General features: G+C 37.1%; 2 protein-coding genes across 5 annotated transcripts; one reads left to right on the top strand and one right to left on the bottom strand.

Moving 5' to 3' along the window:
- Positions 1–158: 158 nt before the first annotated feature.
- Positions 159–6,010, bottom strand: LOC105050638 (phosphatidylglycerophosphate phosphatase 1, chloroplastic/mitochondrial). Of its 4 annotated transcripts, XM_010930743.4 has the most exons (6): positions 5,498–6,010; positions 5,314–5,394; positions 4,061–4,134; positions 3,875–3,982; positions 970–1,061; positions 365–796 (listed from the first exon to the last, which is right to left on the bottom strand). In XM_010930743.4, exons 1-5 carry the CDS (start codon positions 5,961–5,963, stop codon positions 999–1,001), a joined length of 792 nt encoding a protein of 263 aa, XP_010929045.1. In that variant the 5' UTR covers positions 5,964–6,010; the 3' UTR covers positions 365–796; positions 970–998. The 4 variants fall into 4 exon arrangements, with proteins under 4 accessions (XP_073108313.1, XP_010929045.1, XP_010929037.1 ...); XM_073252212.1 differs by lacking the exons at positions 365–796; positions 970–1,061 and adding an exon at positions 159–345; XM_010930735.4 differs by lacking the exon at positions 970–1,061.
- A 3,376-nt stretch (positions 6,011–9,386) lies between these two features.
- LOC105050629 (probable sodium/metabolite cotransporter BASS1, chloroplastic) lies at positions 9,387–20,538 on the top strand. The gene is made up of 8 exons (XM_010930723.4): positions 9,387–9,944; positions 10,018–10,106; positions 19,097–19,190; positions 19,275–19,308; positions 19,385–19,439; positions 19,571–19,654; positions 19,735–20,022; positions 20,114–20,538. The coding sequence occupies exons 1-8, from the start codon at positions 9,497–9,499 to the stop codon at positions 20,267–20,269; spliced, it is 1,248 nt and encodes a 415-aa protein (XP_010929025.1). The 5' UTR covers positions 9,387–9,496; the 3' UTR covers positions 20,270–20,538.
- The last annotated feature ends 1,252 nt before the right edge of the window (positions 20,539–21,790 follow it).

Here is a 21,790-nt window from a genome sequence, read left to right as displayed (position 1 = left end):
CGATTGGCTCTTAGATACCGAAAGATTTGGTCTAGCTTAAGAGCCAGCACCAAAAGTTAGATAAGGCTTATTAAGATAATGAAATGATCCAGTCCCAGCTAAGCTATAGTGATCTCATGTAATTAGAGGTTTACTTGCTTAAATGCCTCAATTAGAGCTCTAGTAAGAGTTTCATTGACTAATCAATTTTAAAGTTTTGCTTATAAGCAAGCGTCAATTAGATATGGAGTATCAGAACAAAACGGCAAGAAACATAAAGTTGGTGGGAACAGAAGCAAAGCCCAGCTCTTCCAACCACAAAGCCTGGTCCCTAAAATGGCTCGAACGGTCCAGAGAATGCTCCACCTGCTTAAAAGCACATGAATTATACAGTTACAAAGGGATTCAAATGAAAATCTTTCAAAACTCGCGCACTAAATACTTGCACGGTTATCATGCAGGGTTAAGCACATATTCCTCAGAAGATTTGAAATGCTTTGATGATTGATGTGTCTTGTTGAATGACATAAGCATGTTGGTTCGCATGTGATCCAGTTCAAAAAAGCATTAATTGGAACCACCCTAAATGCACATTTCTGCCCATGTACACAAGTTTAGTGACGCAAGTGTTCCAACAGAGGTAGCCAGATTTCATGTTGATGAAAGGAATTGTTGATCTTCTTTTCACTGTTCCAAACATTTCTCATAAGGATGGAACTTTTGTGCACTGATTAGCTTCTGTTAGGAGACCATGCTTGGGTGGTTTTAGTCCTCGCCGGTACCAGCGGTTGACAAGAACGTTTTCCAATTTTCTGACCTGAAATAATTGTGATTTTGAAAAATTTGGAAGGATACAATATCCATGTGCTGCTAAAGATAAGCAAACAATAATAGCACATATCAACCCAACCACTGACAAACAGAAAACAGGATCAACTAAAGTCATAACAAATACCGAGAATACAACACTTGCTGAGATCTAATCCTTACCATCTTCGTTCACCTGGGTGCCCAAGCCATCATTCCCATTTTAAGTACGTGAGAACATCAGTCAGATATATCACGCTGTTTAAGGGATTGAGCTGAAACCCAAAAATTAAATAACTTTTTTAAACCCACATATTAGCTCTTGTTCAAGCAATCAAGCACACACAAGCAAGAAGGAAAGAAAAAAGAAAAAGGATTGCTGACGGTTTACATTGGAATCCCATCACCGAAGCCTATTTTCAGCTACGAAACACTGCTATCATCCTTTATAAGGAATCTGGATTATTTCTATTCTGGAAAATGTGAATATCATCATCTTTGTCACTCTTCATCGACCATGTCCTATGCACTTTAAGAATTCATATAACCATTGAACAACAATGTTTTACTACGAACGTAGCATTCAAATATGTGTAACATTTAGGAACTGAAGGAGTGATATCAACACAATGGATGGCACCAAGTGGCCTATCTATGCTGCCAGCACAGGCTTGCTTGATCTGCTTCTCCATGGACCCAGCTCAAGCCAGGTTCTTGCCAACCTATTTAGAAGCTGACCAATTTGGAGATTGCCTATGCATGACTTGATTCTATTCAAACAATCAGGCAGCCTGAATCTGATTTTGGACGTCCAAATGTACCTTGCATCTTGTACACGTTTGATATGAAATTAAAAGCATATATGGAATATCAAAGCTCAAAAACCAAGTTTTGGTTTTGGCTGGCCCAGACGAGTTTCAATTTTGCTAGTTTCAATAGTTTCAGTAGTCTCATCCTAAAAGCTTGATTAAAAATCCAAAAATGCTAAATACTGCATAATAACAAAATTAAAGAAATATTTACATAAGTAAACAAAATAATTATAAAGTGTTTCAGATTTTAATATAAAGTGATTCAGATTTTAATATAAAGTGTTTTAGATTTTAATATATCTTTTGTGAGTTTTGGTTGTACAATTTCAGGAGTTTCATGCCAAAGCTATCCAAAAATTATAATTTTCTGCAAAAATAAAATATCATTTGTTGGCATTATGTAATGTTCTATTACTTGTTGACTATCAAACACACCACAATCATGTTCATTTTGGAATACTTGAAGCATGTAATTACAAGTAAATTAGAAAAACAATATAAAGAGACTCAAAGTATACCCAGAATTAGAAATCCCTAATAGTCCAGACCACTGATGTAACCTGACCTCTGCCAGCAAATGATTTGTCACACTGTGAATTGGAACAAATCACAGGATAGTAGAATCAGAACATCAAATGACTTGTCACATTGCATGCTCTCCTCAAGCAAACCCCAAACATCATAATGTCCTTAGATGGGCATTTGATAAAACTATGAAATGCAACAGCAGTGAGCCAGTGACCAACTAAATTTACATTTAAATAAATCAATCCTAGACATAAAAATACATCCTTAAGGTTTCATAAACCAGAAAATGCCAGCTGTTTTATGTGTCTTCCAGCAGTTGAAGCTATCATCATGATTGGATGGCCATAATGCATCTTTGCATAGATTTTTGTTATTTTAGTGTATGGTCATTCAACAGAAAAAATAGTCATAATAATTAATAATGCATCAAAAGGAATATAACTTAGATATGTTCTAGATGAAGCTGTAGAATGACCAGTGCTTTAAAATGACTAGACATGTCTAAGAATTCAAATAACACCTTTTTCCAATTTCAGAAAATCAATGGATATGACAACAGCTCCTTAAGTCATAAATTTAAAAAATAAATAAAAAAAAAAAAAGACAAGAGTTTCCTTATTTCAAATAGATGAAGTTGCTCCAGCAAAGGCAGCAATTTGTTGGATATAAGAAACAGCCCTTTGAATTTCTTTCTTGTAATTAATGGAATCAATTGTTAACTGGAAAGTAGGAATCTTATTACCAGAAACAAATGATCGTTATAGTAACTGTTCATCAACTTCGTTGTTCCTTTCCTGTCCATCCCTACACCCCTCACATTTCATGACAATATCTTAATATATAACAGAAAGATGTCTCCTCTCCTGCTAATTTAACTGTCAATGATTTTTTGTGAAACTAAATTTATTCATCTCCCTTGCATATTTACAAATTTATCTTGCTTCATGTAAATCTCATCATTATAAATCATATTTTATCGTTTTGGAGATGACTAAAGAAAACTCTAGCATTGGTCAAATACATACAAAGAAACTTCCAGACATCATTTTCAGACTTAGACAAATTCTTTGTCAGGTAAGTGCTGCATACGTAAAATAAGAATGTGACAGTATAATGGGAACCTGCAAGGTCCTTGCTTGTCATTGTAAAATTGTGAATGCACTGGAATAGTGAACAGTGCCCTTATATTTTAGCTTAGAACCACAAGACAGCAATGAGTGGAACATCTTCATATTCGTCATCTATCCATTGACCATTAAGAGTTATAGAAATTAGTCCAAGCACCAAATAGGAAATTAAGAAGGTAATCTCAAGTCCTTAACTACGAAGATTGTCCTTGCAGTCTCCATCAAATGCCCTAGTTGCTTTTGACCAGATCGTTCAAAAGTCAAAACACTTGTCCAGTGCAAAGGGGACAATCAGCAACACTTCGGCTTTATGGATATACTTCTGTTCACAGTTTCCAGTTGATCTTCCACTTCCAAATATTAAACCGTGAATTTCAAGTTTATTCATCCAAAATGATATTAGTCAATGTAAAGCCAACTTTGTCCTTTTGTCCTTGAAATCTCCCTCATATAAGGCTTAAACAGGCTAAGACTTGACATAGTTCAGGCTTGAACAAGCAAATATTCATCAATAGAAGCCAGCAAAAAGCAAAAAGTTATAATGCATGATTGTCTTTTGTCCAATTGTTTCAGAATTAAATATAGAACTCAGAAACAAAAAGGGTTGTTGGACAAATTTACCTGCTTGACAATGAAAGGCTCTTCAGAAAGATTCAGCGGTTCTGTTAAGATAGTTAAAAAGCCATGTCTGTTTCCATAGACAACATCTGTAAAATGCCGATCTCCCACCTGGTATGAGAACAAACTGAAACTATTGTAAAATGTTAATGGAAGAGAACAAATTTTGCAGGTTATATAGATCCCTACCATTACAAGAAGCGAGGCTGAGCAACCAAAGTATTTTTCAATGTCTTCAGCTGTTCCAGCTGGTTTTTTTATCTCTGTAATACAAGGCAAAATTGTTAAGTATCTTATATGAACTTCATTTTGCATATATGCTTAAACATAAAATGATTTATTCGGTAATAAGAAGCAGAGGGTTGGCCCTCACATTCAGGTACCCAGGTTTTGTAAAAATACTCTACTTTGATTAAGCAGTGGAGAAGTGGCAGGAGAAGTATATTCTGTGGCCATATCAATTGCACTATCTTGACTTTCACTTCTTAATGGACTTTGCAAGTATCAATATAATATGGGCAAAAGATAACTCATCTACAACTGCACAATAGAATTGTGCAAAAGCATCTCTAGTAAAGGCTACAAAAAAAAAAAAAAAAACGCAAAAGGGCTTCAGGATTCTGGAGGATGTTCCACTAAGATGAACAGTTGTCTTGTTATATTGTAAAATCATTGTCTATGACACTTCTTGTTTTAGTATAGTCCCAAAGAGACTATGATTAAAGATTGGAAACCTCCATTTCCATCTCACTGTGATGAAGTAAGTGGTGCCAACTATTAACAAGGAAGTTTAAAGAAAATACCCAAGCTCAGGCATCACTAATAAAAGATTGAAAGATCAATAACACCACAGATTTTGTGCGGCAGCTTATGCCTTCAATCCTCAACACAGGAACATAGTAGTAACATAATATTTTATTTTTAAAAAGATAATATAGCTTATAGACTTCAAGACGTCATGCTTTAATTGCATATATCATATTTGTCTTCATGTTCTTCTAAAGTTATCTATAACTATTTCCATCATCCTAACAAGTGGAACAATATTTAGATTACTAGCATAAAGCAAATAAAGGGATACAACATCATCACGGCATATCTATAAATCGTTATACTAACTGGTTTTTGTGATAATTTTTGTTACTTTCTTTACTCTTCTGAAATTGAATCTTTTCTTCCTTCAGAGTGAATAACTAGATAGAATACAATTTGATAATTTCCAATCCTAGAGATCTCTTTAGTTCCAATATAGACTAACTAATCATCGGAATCCAAATTCAATTGGACAATAAGTAAGCACTCAACCTCCCCCACCGCAAATAACATTGAAACAGAGAAGAAATCCACATAAAGCTGCAGTAATGAGCTATATCAATGCAAAAATACGCCACAAAGCAAACCATATTACACAAAACAAAAATAGAGATATGGCATGCACTTGCCATGCCTTATAACATGAATGCCTCCAATCGACTCCTCGAGAGCTCTAGCTTCTGAGCCATCCGGATCATACTGCCGAAGTCCTGACAAAAGCCCAACCAGTCCCTACCATAAGTCAATGGCAAGACAAACAAATCGAGTACAGAAAAAGAACAACCGGAACAAGAAGAAGGAGAAGACATTCACCGGTGGAATTGCTGAAGATGGCGATCTTTCCGGGAAAGGCGGAGCGACAAAGGTTGAGCGAGTGGGAGAGAGAGGGCCAGAGGGAGAGGGAGTAAGGGGATGTGAGGGTGTTGTCCTTGTCGAAGACGACGCCACGGAAGCCGAGGCGCTCCAGGTCGGCCCAGTCGATCCAGCGGATGTCCGGGACGGCGATGTGGGGGAGGGCGAGGTGGGGCTCCCGCGCCACGACGCTCGCGAAGGAGGCCACGCCCGCCGAGTTGAGGCGCTGCCCCACCGCCCGCTGCCACCAATTGGTCATAGGGACGCTCCTTTTCTCGTTCGCTTCTGGTTCTTTTGCCGGCGCGGAGGTTCTCCAACGGCAGTGAAGGAATAAGGGAACGAGGTGTTGGTGGGAGAGGAGTGGGAGGGATGGCTGAGTGCTGGGAAGGAAGCGTGGGAGGTGGGGAGAGGGCGAGATTCGCGACATGGGTGCGCTGCCTTTGCGTTAGTAAGGTAAGGTTCGGTCAGAGTCGGATTTTGGAGACGTTTGGTAGCATGTAACCTGATTACATATAATTTTATAATAAATAATTAAATTATATTATTTATTTTATTATTTATAAATAATATTGTATTATATATAATATAATATTATTTAAAAAATAATAATTTGATTGCCTAAGAAGAGGTGACTATATGATTACATATAATCTTACAATCCTACAATTTTGCAACAAGACAACTTCGAAACCAAAATATTCCTATCAAAATAAATTAAAATAAATTACGGGTAGTTCCAGTTGGTAAAAATAAAAAAATATATATAATAAGTGATGTCACAAAAAATGATTGGTTTCAAAATTAAGTTGTCCTTCTAGAAAATAGATGATAATCAATAAGCAAGGATGGAGATACTTAGAGAAAACTAGCTTATATTTCATGTAATCTATATTGTATATCAAATATTGTAATGTAAAATTCTCTGTAATTTTACAATAATATTACTACATATACCAAACACTGCAATATAAGATTTTCTATAATTTTATCAGATAATCACATTCCCTCTGCAATCACATTATCTATATAATGCACCAAATGCCATCTTAACGTCAAGCCGTTGATGCTTGGCCCAATGGAGAGGCATCCACTGCATGCTGATAACCCAATCAAAATTCTAAGGGTCATGCTACATCTAGAAAGATAGCCCAACCCAATTTGTATTGGTGCTATGGCTGTGATCAACCAATGAAACGTGGGATGGGCTAATAACAGGGTATAAGTAATTCTTTGTACATCACGTTCGATGTAGAAAAAAATACACCATTCTATCTAATTGGATCATGTAGTCATCACCTTTTAATACATATTTAATGTCTGTAGTTTTATTTTTTCATTTGAAATTTTGAATGACGAAAATATTCCTCTTCTTCTAAAAAATTTATGACATCTTGTGGTCATATTAGGACATGTGATCAAATTATAACTTCCTGCTCATAAATGACCATAGGATGTCATAAGGAAGAGAAGAATATTTTTGTTATTTAAAAATTTCATAAATTTTTAATGATAAAAATATTTTTTCCTCTTTATAATTTTTGAAAGAAAAATTATGATATTCTATGCAGGAAGTCGTAATTTGACAGTAGGATATCATAATATGGCCACAGGATATCATAATTTTTTTAAAATAATAAGATATTTTAATCATTCTAAATTTTAAATAAAAAAAGTGAAACTATAAACATTGAATCTGCATTAAAAAATGGTTGCTATATGCTCCAATATGATTGAATGGTATGATCCAAATCAATTTTATTACTCCATGTATTATGCATAAAGCCTTTCTTAAGGCATACTTAGCCGACAATGGGTGGATCAAGCTGAGGCCTAGTCTATTGAAGTCCTGTCAGGAAAGAGCCACTGTGTAAGCCTCTTCCTTTACGCGGTTCTCTTATTTAGAGGGTCTTCAGAGCATCTCAACCTTGCAAATTGTTGCTCCCGTCAACTTATGTTGCTCCCTCGTGCAGCTTTGCTGAGGATCAATTTTCAAGACTCCAGGTCTGAAACATTATGCTTGAAGACCCTCTCATTTTGCTTATATATTGCCTTGTGCTGGGGGAATCCACTTTAAAAGCAATCAAGCTGAGTAGTTAATAACAACACATCCATGGTGCACTATCATAACTTGTCCAAATTTTAAGTAAGAATATCATATCAATGTTTTAGAGAGGCGGCTAGGTGCATAAATAATTTATGGCTCGAAAAGAAAGAGCGAGGAAAAAAATAAAAAGTCAACTTGCCATATCATTTAAGTTTTATATTTTAGTAGAATAAGGCCAATATTTGGCATTTTCTGAAGTGGAGGGCATGAGAATGCACCATTCTGTACTATCTTTTTATTTTTAAAAAATCCATTAATAATTAGGATTTAATTTTCGGCCAGCACAATTCCAAATGAGTGCTAGCCATGGGGTGCCCAAAGAGTCTTGCACGTATGCGCTACCTTCAGTGCTCATTTGAAAAATTACACTCCCTTTTTTCTTTTTTTTGATAAAAGAAAAAATTTTATTTATATTAAGATAACATATACAGCAAGAGTTGAATAACAGAATTTAATACAAATAACATCTAATATAAATTTGAAATCTGAATATTTACATAATTTTTTTTTAAAAACAACAATCAAAATAAATGAAAACTTGAGATAAAGAAGATATACAAAGGAACAGTAATCCAAAAACATCCATCAATCATACTAAATTGAGACCACCAGAGTATGAAGTAATATGAAAATCTTATAACAATAAGTTGAAAATCCAAAAATAAATATTGAGATGTCCCGAAGAATGCCTGGCAACTTTTCTCATATAGTACGACAGCGAGCTAGACTACTTTCTATCTATGTCGAGGCCTGAGAAGATAACATATTGCAAGGAGTTGAATTTAGCGGGCGCAATTCAGTTCTCCTGCGCTGTCGAAACTTTATTGGTCCATTGCTGGATGCAATGCAACACATAACCAGCTTTGAGATTCATGTTTGCTCCAATCCTCAAGGACAGTACATCTGATCTCTATTGTGGATCAAAATATGAACATCAAATTTTATCACATCCTACAACGGGACCAGAGTAGGACGGACCTAGAGGAAACATCGTCATGGGTTGGGGCATCCACGGTCCCTTTGCCTCGTCTCGGAGATTTCTCAAGCGATCCATGGTCTCAGTCATTCCAAAGTCGGACGGTTCTTTTGATCAGAAATCTGAAATTAAAGATAGGCAAGATATGACGTAAGCGGATTTTTGGTTGGGGGTGGAGGTGGGGGTGCGCGAGGGGTCTAAGATGGGAATGGTTGACTTTCATTTTAATTTTTGTGATTGAAAATGATATAATTTTTTTAAAAATTTAATTTGATTTTTCTCAAAAATTTAAATATTTATTTTAATTTTAATTTTAATTTTAATTATAAATTAAATAAATATTTTTAAAAAAATTTTTAATTGTAAACCAAATATCTTCAAAAATTGATCGCGCATGAGTTCAAAACATAAAAAAAAATGATTGACCTTCTTTAATAACAACAATCATAATTATATTTTACATAATTTTTAGAATAGAATGAATCTCCTCCGTGATATATAACATGAAATTAATATCTTATTTTAAAAATATTTTAAAATATAATCTAAGAATTAATATTATAAAAAAATATTTATTTTTTCATGTGAAAGACATAATACGGACTCATATGATTTAAAAAAATTTTAATTCAAAATTTATTTATTTATTAGAAACTAAAAAAATTAAATCTAAATCTGATTGTTTTATTAAATAAATAATTCAATCTATAATAAATTAAATCAACTCAAACAAAATAAACTATTTAGAATTGCCAGCCGTACCCGATGTCTGCTTCCTGGAGTCGGCCCAAAAACGCCTGTTCCACTCCGGTTCTTTACCGCGCTTGTCAGGCATTAAGTTAAACGGAAGAAGAGCCTTTGAGAGGATAGAAAGCCGACGATGATCCTCCAGCGGCCGTCGCCGCCTTCCTCCCTCGCCGCTCCTACAATCAAACCCCATTCTTTCTCCAAATCCTCCGTCCCGATCCCATCTCCCTCCACCTACTCCAACTCCAACCGCCGCGGGATCCTATTCCTCGATGCAGACGCTAAAAGCCGCGCTCCAAGAGTCGCCACCGGTAGAAGAAGATGGACGGCCAAGCCATGGCTGGTTCCTCTTGGAGCCGCAAGCAATCCGCCAGCGGCGGCGGCCGCCGCCAGCGACGGCGACGAAGGCAGCGGCAGCTCTCTCAGTTTCCGCCAGCTCGTCGTGCGAGTGGGGGAGGCGCTGTCGATGGCATTTCCGCTGTGGGTGGGGTCCGCGTGCCTCATCGCACTGTGGCGGCCCTCCTCCTTCCTCTGGGTTCACCGCAACTGGCAGATCTCTGGAATCACTCTCACCATGCTTGGTCTCCCCTATTTTCCCCTATCTTTCTTTCTTCTTCGAAGAGAAAATTGATCCATGATCTTTCTTTCATGTAGGCATGGGCATGACCCTGACGCTTGATGATCTGAGAGGCGCCTTCTTGATGCCTAAGGAGCTGACCGCCGGTTTCGTTCTCCAGTACACGGTCACTTCCCCAACCTTCTTTCCTTTGTCGTTTCCTATCAGAAAATAATGATTTTTGGTTTCTGAAATGAAGAATAAATTGGAGGAATTCAGTATGGAAATTTGACCAAATTTTGTTGTTTCCGTGCCGGGTTCGGACCTTTCTAACTTTGGAATCTTTCTTGTTACGGATGTATATTTGAGGATAGGCATAGTAATCTGAATTCAGCCACCCTTTCTCTAAACCAAGGGACCGACCACTCCCCACCCCCCATGCAAGTAATCTGCTGTTATGGCAAATCATTTTGGAAAAGGGGCATTGAACCATCTACTGGTCTTTCTTCATAAATTCCTAATGTTTATGATCTCCATTTCATGCAAGGACGCTAACTGAAACAATTAGATTTATCACTCATCAGTTTCCATAGCCTTTATGTTCCCCTTCTGTGTCATTACTCTTATCTCCCCGGATTAGCCAAAACTATTAGCTTCATTCTTGCAGAGAAAAGAAAGAGCAAGAAAACTCATAGGGAAGCTGAATTTTAAGGATCGATAATCTTGCTATTGTTTGATCACATTTGTTCGTCTCCCCTTGGATGTCTACCTTTTATTGAAGATCTCTTCCACCTACAAATGCCTTCACAAAGGAAACAAAAAACTATCGCACTTCATTTAATTTCGTTTTCTCAAACTCCTAATAAACTTGCTATGCTTTTTTTTTTTTTTGTCATCTTCAACATTGAATTATGTCTGCCAACTTTAATATCTGTTTAACCAGCAAAACCTATGTCCAGTTTTAACAATCACATTTGCCCCTTTGACTCTTGTAGTATCTTTCATTTGAACCTGATCAAATGGACCACCTTGTTTCTTTCCTTATGATCACTCTTTATTTGCATGATTTTGTTTATGGATGTTTTAACAGTAGAAAAGAGAGGCTAGAATAGTAAAAAAAAAAGAATGCATGTGGGCATTAAGCACTACACAAACACATGAACAGGTCTGGGTGCTCTTGGTGTCTCATGTGCATGCTCAAGGTATTTGTGCTTGACATTTGTTGACAAACATGCTTACTGATTTTTGCGTATGACTTTTGGTATTGACCTATGTGGCTCAAGGGCTTCGTTTGTTGTTTCACGTCTCCAAAGCACCTGATTTTGCTTGGGAAAAGGTAGCTTCTTGGGCTGCCTATCATGATACATTTATATGGTAGGAGTGTTGGATTTCGTTAGATATCATGCATGCAGAATTTTCAAAAACTATTTCGAAAAACACGGAAGATAGTTAAAATTATTTTTAATCACGCATGCATAAATCTAATCTAACACTTACAGATCTAGTTCATTTGATAAAAATAATATGAAGAGCATGCATCTGATTTCAAACCAGAGCAAAATTGGTGATCAGATCACCTACCTGAATCACAAAATTCTTCTTCAGATCTGGATCTGAGGATGTCTGCAGGTTTCGTTGAAAGCCGCATATATGTCCGGCCTCTATAGGTATCCACATGAAACTGAAGCAGATTGGAAGCGTCGAAAATCATCGAGGTGCTAGCTCTTTTTCAAATCTCCACTTCGTTGGTTTGGATCTGATCTCCTTCTTTGACCATCGTAGAAGAGGATCTGAGCATTTACGTGTGGACTGCTGCCGTGCAACACTGGAGGAAGTAGAGGCACGATGGAGAACTTCTCTTTTTCTCTCTTTTTTTGATCTCTCTCTCACTGATCTCTCGCTAGCCTCGATATGGTCAAGTACAAACTTATATCCTGAAAAATTACAATGTATCAACCAACAATTGATTTTTCAGATCACACATCTAATACCTGCTCCACAGCAAGAACGGAGCCTCTTGAACTCTTCAAGGTCCCTTCTGCAGTATCCAACATGTTGACCAATTTGGATAAAGTGCAGTCCAACTTGTTCATATGATAATTTACTATAAATTGACCATATGAACTGGTAAGGAATTGCAGGATCAGATCCACCTGTAATTTCTTCTGCATCATTAGGCCGAGCTTCTCAAGCTCCTCTAGGTCTTTGATCATAGTTAGACAGTGATTGTGGATCGACTGTCCCTCGCATATTTTAGAGTGTAAAAGTCTTTTCGATACTTTAAAATGCGCAGTGCGACTCTGCTCACCGTACAACTCTTGTAGGTGAGTGATCATAGTCCTGGTAATTGGCATGTGCTCATGCTGGCTCTGCAACTCATTTGACATAAGTCAGTATGTAACACTTAATCTGATTGTCATCATCTGTCCACTTTTCTTGTACTGCCCTCTGTTCAGCACTAGAACAGGTTGGCAAAATAGGAGGGTCCTGATCGAGTACATACCCTATCTTTTTCGAAATCAAGATTATCTTAAAGTTTTTGAGCCAGTCCTTGAAATTGACACCAATCAGGCGGTTAGACTCTAGGATGCGGGCTAAAGGGTTTGGAGCTAACATGGTTAAACTGTGAGAGTAGAAATTTTAGTTGGATATTTGTACTTAATTTTATATTTTTTTTAGGAACTTTAAGAAACAAATAGGCTCCTATTATTGTCTCGGATCTCTCACACTCCTCGGATGAAGAAACGAAAATCCTAACGCGACATAGATTTCTAGTGGGTACTGCAATCCCACCGATGTACGTACACCTCATCTGATTGATATTGATAACATGTATATCGATGAGTAGACAATTCTTATCCAATGCTTCTCAAGCATGTTGCAACGATTCGGTCTTTAAGTCATGTAGGCTCACCTGACAGATATTGGCTACACTCCTTAGTTAAGTCAGACCCACCATTCAATACGAGAGTGAAGTTATTATTAGGTTCCTCACCTGACAGATATCGGCCTAACCCTATCATTATCCTGCAGCAATCCTTTGCTAATAGAGTGGTTGCGTGTTCTCAGTGCAATTGAATCACTGTGACCAATCGAGAACAATCAACACCAGTAGCACACTCGCACATCTACAATGGTGGAAGACTGCTAAACTTAATATGTATGAGGAGGTTTTGATTTAGATCTCATCTAATTAGTCATCATAATAACTAGTCTAATTGGCATAGGCTAAATCAAACCACCAAGCAACCTTATTCAAGTCTCAATCTATCAAATTAGCCAAATAAGTGGAGATCGGTGGGAGGCACCCCCTTGATAGAATCAAGGGTCCTAATTAAATAACCACCTTTCAAGTACTTACCTTAGACACAAATTGATGAATTGGTTTAAAATAGATTAGCTTAAGTGATTCAGACTTGAGCCACTAAGCCGAATTAGATCTTTTGGATCAATCAATTTAATATATGGATGTCAATCGACTCGACCAACTATAACTATTGGTTTGATCCTGAGCACTCTTGACTTAATCCTTAATCAACTCTTGACTCAGTTTGATTCATCGCTCAATTCGATTGGGTTTCATTATGTTCAAATCAAAAGTCCTAAGTATAATCCAATTATTAGACCTCTCTGATTTACCTATATCCAATTTATCATGCATAAATTTAAATTTTAGATCTTAATTCTAAATTTCATATCTAAATTAATTACATGATTTAACATATTATGATCTCGAAACTAATTTTTAGATCTAAACAATCATTCATATATCTCATACATGATTTAAGATCAGATCTAAAACTGTTCAACATCGATATAGGACAACCTTTGCAACATAAGGGTAAACCTCATGCCAGGACAACTTTATAGCATATCGATATCGAAGTAATGAATATTTTACAGATTTAAACTAATATTCATACATCTCATACATGAATAAAATCATATCTAAACATAAAAATACTTTTCAAAATTCATTAATTTCAAATCTAATCATATCAATTCAGATCTAATCATATCAATCCAAATCTTATCATATAAATTCAGATTTAATCATATGACTTCAGTTCTGATTAGAAATTAGATCTCATCTTTTTTTTATGCATATGAACCCGTGGTTCTGATATCACAGTTGGATTTCGTTAGATGTTATGTATGCAGAATTTTCAAAATTATTTTCAAAAATACAGTGAAAGATAGATTAGAACTATTTTTAATCTATGCATGCATAGATCTAATTTTACACCTATAGATCTAATTCATATGATGAAAATAACATGAAGAGTATGCATCTGATTTCAAAATCAAAGCAAAATTGATGATCAGATCACCTACCTGAATCATAAAATCCTTCTTCAGATCTAAATCTGAAGACGTCTGCAGGTTCTGTTGAAAGCCGTACACATCTCCGGCCTCTACAAGTATCCACACAAGGCTGAAGTAGATCGGAAGTGCTGAAAATTACTGAAGTGTTAGCTCTCTTTCAAACCTCCGCTTCGTTGGTTTGGATCTGCTCTCCTTCTTCGACCATCGTAAAAGAGAATCTGAGCATCTACGCGCGGATTGCCACCGCGTAGCACTGGAGGAAGTAGAGATGCGATGGAGAACTTTTTCTCCTTCCCTTCTCTCCTTTTTTGATCTCTCTCTTGCTGATCTCTCTCTCTCTATGTGGCCGACTAGAAAGAGGGGGTTTGGGCATGTGGATGATGGAAGGAGAGGGGGTGGCATAGATGAAATCACTAGCTTGATTCGTGATGTGATTACTACCACGCCCAAAAACCCTACCCTTTTTATAGATGTGGTCAAGGGGATCAGATAAAGTTCAACTAAATTGAAAATTTTATCAGACAAGGAGTTTTAAATTTAGATTGAATTAATCCAATCCCATGTGGTAAGGAGAGAGAGGAGCCCAGTGTAGAGGTTGGCGCCCTCTCTCCCTTTTTGTGCATGCCAAAGGCTCCATGCATGCCTCTCCTTTCTACCATGAAAGAGGAGAGAGAGTCCCAGTAAACTTGGGACTCTTGCATCTTTATCCAATCAGGCTCAATCTGAGTCCAATTTGAATCTGATTCGAGCTCGATTTGTTCTAGACTCTGTCCTAATCCAATTAAGACTCAAATTTGAAATTCAGATGCCCAATTAGACTCGTATAAGTCAAGCCCAAATAAATTAAATATGATTTAATTGTTTAGGACTTGATTTCTAACTTGATCTCATCAAATTGGATTGCAACAATTACAATTAGGCCGTCCTAGCTAACAATTAGCTGATCCAATACTTGTAACTTTCATAAATTGATCCAAATTATCAATCATATTGATAATTTGATCATGATCCAACCGTTTGATCTGATCAAATTTTTTGTTTGTGTGATCCCATAGGTTCTATTCTGTCTGGTAGTAAGACATACCATGATCTCTATCATAGTATCATCTAAACACCTTTCGATGGATTGGAATATTTTTAATTTTCATCCATCAAGGATCATCGATCCAGTATGATCTTAGTGAGCTCTCACAATCCACTAGTGACGTCTAACAGCATGTTGTGGCAACCCAGCAGAATAGAATAAATAAAATCTCTAGATATACTTATCGTATGATCTTAGTGAGCTATCACAATCCACTAATGACGCCTAGCAGCATGTTGTGGCAATCCAGCAGAATAGAATAAATAAAATCTCTAGATATACTTATTGTATGATTCAGTTTTTCTATCGTGAGTTCCGACAAGATGGAGGTTATGAAAACTCATTAAATCTTAGCATCCGTCATATGAAAGATTCGATTAACTCAAGTCCAAATCGTGATACTGATGAAAATTTTTTTTCATCAATCACCTTGTTGTGGCCATAGACTTAAGGACTCAACCTCTCAAACCCCATAGGACTATTTTTTATCTACTAAGGTCGATAGATTCCATCTAAGTGAGCATCCTATTTCTACAATAAACTTATTGTAGCCAACATATACTACAAGGATCCAAATGGCTATGAGACTATATTTATATACAGTCAAACTACAGCAACATCACTGTAAGCAGTCGAGGTATCGCAGATCAAAGAACCACTCACACAACTACAACATCGAGAAGATCACTGACGAGTGAGTAGACATTCATGTGATCTCTTATTTGGTCACGTTCAGTACCGATGTTCTCTATCAACCATCCGTACTCTCGCTCAGTATCTCTACACTGTAGACTAGAGACTCGTCTATCTCGAAAGAAGTGATCCGTGCATCGATCTAACAGGATCAGTCACTATCCCCATGATGATCCATCGATCGGAAAAAATTTAGGAATTAATAATACATATCTCTAAGTCTTAACTCTTGAGAATATGTATCTTTAAATTATTAATTCCTGAAATGATTCTTGGACACATAAAACAAAAATGATAGAAAAAGCCCATTTGATTGATAAATCAATAGTTTAAGTACAAATATATGTCCTAGAATTATTACAATGTGTCTGTCATGTTGGCTTCTAGGGTATACATCTAATAGGGAGTTGATGTAAAACGGCTGCATACTACATTGGCGGTTGTCTGCAATTTAGGATGGTCTGTGACTTTTGAGATCTGTTAGAGAAAAATTATCTATTCCTTGGGGATCATTTCTGATTTGTTCCACATGGACCTCGAGCGGATATCGTGTATCCTGAATGTGCTTCTGAAGAGAATTAACCTTTGGAAGAGACATTCTTCTATCTTCATTCTCTTTGCTTTCTTGTGCCTAGTTGTTGAAAGGTCAAGTGTAGCAGTTGGATGCAAACTCATCTAGTTGCTTATGGTAGTTGACCTAGATGTTGTGCCACTTCTTTTCTGTCATTGGGTTTCATGGATCTGAACTTATGCCGATTTCTTCAGCTTTGCTACTGTGGATTGAAGAAAATTTATTGGACATGTGTTTTATCAGGCTAGTTTGATCTAGAACACAATTTGGGTTGTACTGGTTGTTGGCTTGCCTCTGCCATGTGTATGGTGCATACTTTATCCATCCACAGAGCTAGGTTGGGACCAATGTTACCTAGTTCTTTGGTTCGCTGAATGGAATTGGATTCGAAAATACATTCATAAATATGAGAATTTTCTTTTCAAATCTTATGTGGATAAATGTCTACAAGAAACCCACTTAAGTTACATATTTCAAATAAGGAAAATTAGAAACCTTTAATCAATAAGATATTGCCATGATACATTTGTTGCAGATTGAAGTCAACACAGTATTTAGCTTTATATGAGATTTATTCTAAACTAGTTTTCATTTTTTGACTCAGGCACCTTGGAAACTCTTTCTCCCGTTTCTCATGTTCCTTAACTGACCTTACACCTTATTTCCTAGTGCCTGAACTCCGAAATCTCGGTTTACCAAAAAAACTTTGAACTCTCGATCTGTCTTGATTTGGAATTCTGCTCTCTCTGGCCTCTTCACAACAGCTTTTTGAAGTCTCATCTTATGTCCAATCTGCATGCTTCTCCATCCTTATTTATCTCATTCTCAAACTAGATCAAATTGTATCACATATTGATTTAAATCATACTGATTTTCAAGGCGCCAATATTGTAAGTGATCTATGTAAGCCTAGTTGAAACCCACTGCTTAACAAGTACAGAGGCAACTGTGATATGATCAAAGTTCTGCTTGTAATGGTATTAGATGTTCCTTTTTTATAGATCATGTTGTACTTTTCTTTTGCTTTCTTTTATGACAATCTTACAGTAATAGTATGATGCCAAAAATTCAGTTATTGGGTAAAATACAGCAACTGCCTATTTGGAATTATAATTTAGTATACAAGTCCTGCACCATTAGCTTCTTTGAATTATCATATTCTGTCATATGGACCTCCAAATAGTTGAGCCAAAGCCTGGTCACAGGGTTAGGCTCAGAGTTCAAGTTATTTTATGGTTTATACAGGTGGTTCTAGAATAATCCTGATTATATTACCATACCAGATGTTATCATTGACAATTAATTTTCTTTAGACCATGGTTTACTGTAGTGGCTTGTGCATGGGATGGGCTGCAACCACACCAACAAATTTAGCAGTTAATGAGAATTGTGATAGAAAATCTATTATTTACTCCTTTTGTCTGTTAATGGACTTAAATTATGAAGAACAAAATGTTCATTCTATTTCATGGTGGTTTGAATCCATAAGCTGTCCCCCCTCCCTAAAAAAATTTTCTGAATATTTGATAACTAGAAAATCAAAACTGAAGTCTTTGCATGGTATCATATGTTATGGATATATTTATGGTGGTTTGAACCCATAAGCTGTTCCCCCTTCCAAAGCGAATTTTCTGAAAATTTGATGAGCAAATCAAAGCTGAAAGTCTTTGCAGTTTGCACAGAATCATTTATTGTGGATGTATGTATGTGTGTGTGCAGTTAGTTTGTTAGTTAGTTAATGCAAGGTTGGATATCAAATCCCAAGCTTGTGCTAGGGATAGCTAGAGAACTGTGGTGTATTACTGAATGCCAGGTTGAGGGCTTAACCTGAACACACAAGAAGGCTGCGCAGACATGGGGCAGCCATTATCAGTGAATTGAAACTCATTAAATTATTTCGACCTGACTGACGTTCCACCAGCAATCCTGTTTGCAGCCATCAAGAAATAAACTAAATTTACAGAATCAATTTGATGTTGCACATATTTTTGGATCATTTGCTTGTAAAGACTTGCCATGTTGGTGCAGCCTTGATCCATATTTGTGATTTGCTAGAGGAAGTTGGTATTCTACCAAATAATGAGTGCTAGCGTGCGACCTAAACATGTACAGGATCTACCCTCATACTATACATTAGGACAACTAATTTGTTGCTAATAGACAACACATCCATCTTTAAATGACCGATTGATTCAAGAAAACAAAGCAGAAACACCATTTTCAATGGATGCCAATATTTTATAGTAGAGTTACTGTAGTATTGGTTTTGAAAAGCTGTCTTAGGGTTAAGGTATAAATCATTCTTTTTCAAAAGCCATGTAACCTATTTTGTTTTAATAATCATGTGACCACATCCTTGCTCTAGATTTTTTAATTGACATTATATTAGATTTATGAATGAGATGTTGTAGCAAGAAACAGCTTTTATGTTTTTAACATTAACACTTAAAATCTTTAGTTTTGTTTCTTTAAACATAATAATGAATGGATGATTTGGTTGCAGGTGATGCCATTGTCAGGATTCTTTGTGAGCAAGTTGTTAAAGTTGCCTTCACATTATGCTGCTGGTTTAGTACTGGTTGCCTGCTGTCCTGGAGGTGTCTCTGTGAATTCTCCTCTTACGCTTGTTTATGCAACTACTTTCCATGTGTCAAACTAAAGATGCACTGTTATCTCTGCAGGAACGGCAAGTAACATTGTCACCTATCTAGCACGGTAACTAACAAATTCACTGGTTGCCATTAAATTATATCAAAAAAGGAGTTAATTATATTGTTCCATTGTGTTTCAGCGGGAATGTAGCCCTCTCAGTGTTGATGACAGCAGCAAGCACCTTTGCTGCTGTGGTATGAAACCACTTCCATGTCATTATATATTTGTCATGCATAATGAGTTCCAATCAAGAATAACCTTTCCTAAGTTTGTCATTATTGCAGATAATGACGAATAACCTTTCCTAAGTTTTTCGTTATTGCAGATAATGACACCTATTCTTACATCCAAACTTGCTGGACAATTTGTTGCAGTAGATCCAGCTGGGCTCTTCATGTCAACAGTTCAGGTATGGCAACAATTGTTTTTTGCTGATTTGATATGTATTTCTGCTGCCCTCATCCTGGTGCTGTTTCTTTGTGAATACAGGTTGTGCTTGCCCCTGTACTACTGGGTGCTCTTCTGAACCAGTATTGCCAGAGTTTAGTTGAGGTTGTTTCCCCCTTGATGCCATTCATAGCTGTTGCAACTGTAGCAATTTTATGTGGTAGTGCTATTGCTCAAAATGCCTCAGCAATTCTTTCATCCGGATTGCAAGTGGTCCTTGCTGTTTTTCTACTTCATGGCTCAGGCTTTTCCTTTGGTTACATGTTATCGAGGATGCTGGGAATCGATGTCTCTTCTTCGCGCACTATATCCATTGAGGTTGGCATGCAGGTAAAAATGCTGTTTTCTAATTATTAAATGAGGATAATGGTGGCTCTTCTTTTAGTATCATTGCCAATTTGTTACCCTTTTGGATTTGCAGAATTCAGTGCTTGGGGTAGTGCTTGCTGGCCAGCATTTTGGTAATCCTCTAACTGCAGTTCCCTGTGCTGTGTCTAGCATTTGCCATTCAATCTATGGTAGTCTTTTAGCTGGAATCTGGCGAAGCATGCCACCACCAACCGAAGTGAAAAATTGATGCCTAGAGACATGTTAGATTTGGAGGTAAACTAATAGAAGTCACGTCAGATGTATTAGTTAAAATAGACCAGTTAATCCCGCGTAAGAGGAATCCCAATCGGCTCATTCAAATGGTTCCTTGATGTGTCTGAATGTCGTGCAACAACTGGGGAGAACTTTATCTTGACTTTTGAGCATGACTAACGGAAGGTTATGGGATTGTTTTTTGGTCGAAAACTGCTGTTAGAGAAAAAATGCAGATGATCACGTGCTTGTTACACTGCTCAATTTCCTTGCGTTTTACTGTCTCCATCCTTGCTTTGAGCTGTTGGTATCCTATGTGACATTGCTAAGAGTAAAGAATTCAGATATCTAAATCTGTGAAACTTAAAATAAATGCATACACTGCATCAGGTGTACCACAGAAAATATGTCATTTGTTGGAGAAGTTACAGCTATTGCATCTGGGACCGGATAGCTTTTTGTCTCCAATGTATGGATTCCATTTTCGTCAGTGCAGAACTGGATGAGAAATTGTTGAAAGAAATGGGACATGTTAAATATATATAGCTACATCTGGTGGCCATGTGCTCCTACATACTGTTTAAAATAATCTGACAGCCATCTGTGTGTACTCTGCAACATCTTTCAGAAAAGCATAATTTGGTTGGTGATACCATGGTGGTCTGTAGCTTATCAGGAATGCGAAAAATGTCTAGGTTGAGGTGTCTTTACAAAAGAGGAAAGAAATGAGGTTGTAGAGATTACATCGTGAAGAAATCCGCTCTCCGTTCGTACGTTGAAAATTCTCCATATCAACTAAATTGGAACCGAGGCACGTGTTCGTCATTCGTGACACGTATCTCTGGGGATTTGGTGTGCAAACAAGGTCTGCCGAGCCGACTGCCAAGGTGCATGGGCTTGGCTCAATTTATAAACAGGCTGCTCAAGCTGGGGATGGCAAGATGTTATCTGATCCGTCAATCCGGTCCATGTTTAATCTGCAATAAGAAGATTTGGATTTGGGCCAGACGGATTTGCGTTGTCAATGGATTGATCCGTTTAAATCATTTAAAAATTTGGTTAGGTTTAGATTCCAACCTCTTGACCTGTTTAACCTATTGAAGAATTAGGTGTGATCGGATTAAGTAGGTTACATATTAAACAAGCTGGCTCTTGCTGTGAATGATGTTCTTTAATATTAGTTTATAAAAATGCAGAAGATATCTTGACGTTAGAAAATTTTTCTGGTACGAGGTCTTGCTCAGTATCCTCCACCAGCCTGACATCGTTGGCAACGACATCCACATCATCGTCGCCATAAACGACTAGAAGGTGGCACTCCTCTCTTCCTTCCCCTCTGTGGCAACTCCCATATGCCCACCACCATGGACAACTGGAGAGCTACTCTCCTCCTCTGCCTCACCTCGATTGATGCTGGTGATATCATTGCCTGTAGCGGCGACGACAACCAACCACCCCCCTCCTCCTCGGCCTCTTCCCCCTCCGCTTTTGGTGACGACCAACCAGTGGGCCCCTC

Source organism: Elaeis guineensis, chromosome 2 (genome assembly GCF_000442705.2).
Source record: "Elaeis guineensis isolate ETL-2024a chromosome 2, EG11, whole genome shotgun sequence".
Classification (NCBI taxonomy): Eukaryota; Viridiplantae; Streptophyta; class Magnoliopsida; order Arecales; family Arecaceae; genus Elaeis; species Elaeis guineensis.
This window is presented reverse-complemented; position numbering and strand designations above follow the sequence as displayed.

What these genes read in the sequence shown, in the direction of transcription:
- LOC105050638 (XM_073252212.1), bottom strand. Translation starts at nt 5,963, where the DNA reads ATGTCGCGAATCTCGCCCTCTCCCCACCTCCCACGCTTCCTTCCCAGC. An exon ending in CATTCATGTTATAAGGCATG is followed by an intron (nt 4,135 to 5,313) that starts GCAAGTGCATGC and finishes CTTGTATTACAG; the next exon opens with AGATAAAAAAACCAGCTGGA. An exon ending in CAGCCTCGCTTCTTGTAATG is followed by an intron (nt 3,983 to 4,060) that starts GTAGGGATCTAT and finishes TTCTCATACCAG; the next exon opens with GTGGGAGATCGGCATTTTAC.
- LOC105050629 (XM_010930723.4), top strand. Translation starts at nt 9,497, where the DNA reads ATGATCCTCCAGCGGCCGTCGCCGCCTTCCTCCCTCGCCGCTCCTACA. An exon ending in CAAGCACCTTTGCTGCTGTG is followed by an intron (nt 19,440 to 19,570) that starts GTATGAAACCAC and finishes TCGTTATTGCAG; the next exon opens with ATAATGACACCTATTCTTAC. An exon ending in TCTTCATGTCAACAGTTCAG is followed by an intron (nt 19,655 to 19,734) that starts GTATGGCAACAA and finishes TTGTGAATACAG; the next exon opens with GTTGTGCTTGCCCCTGTACT.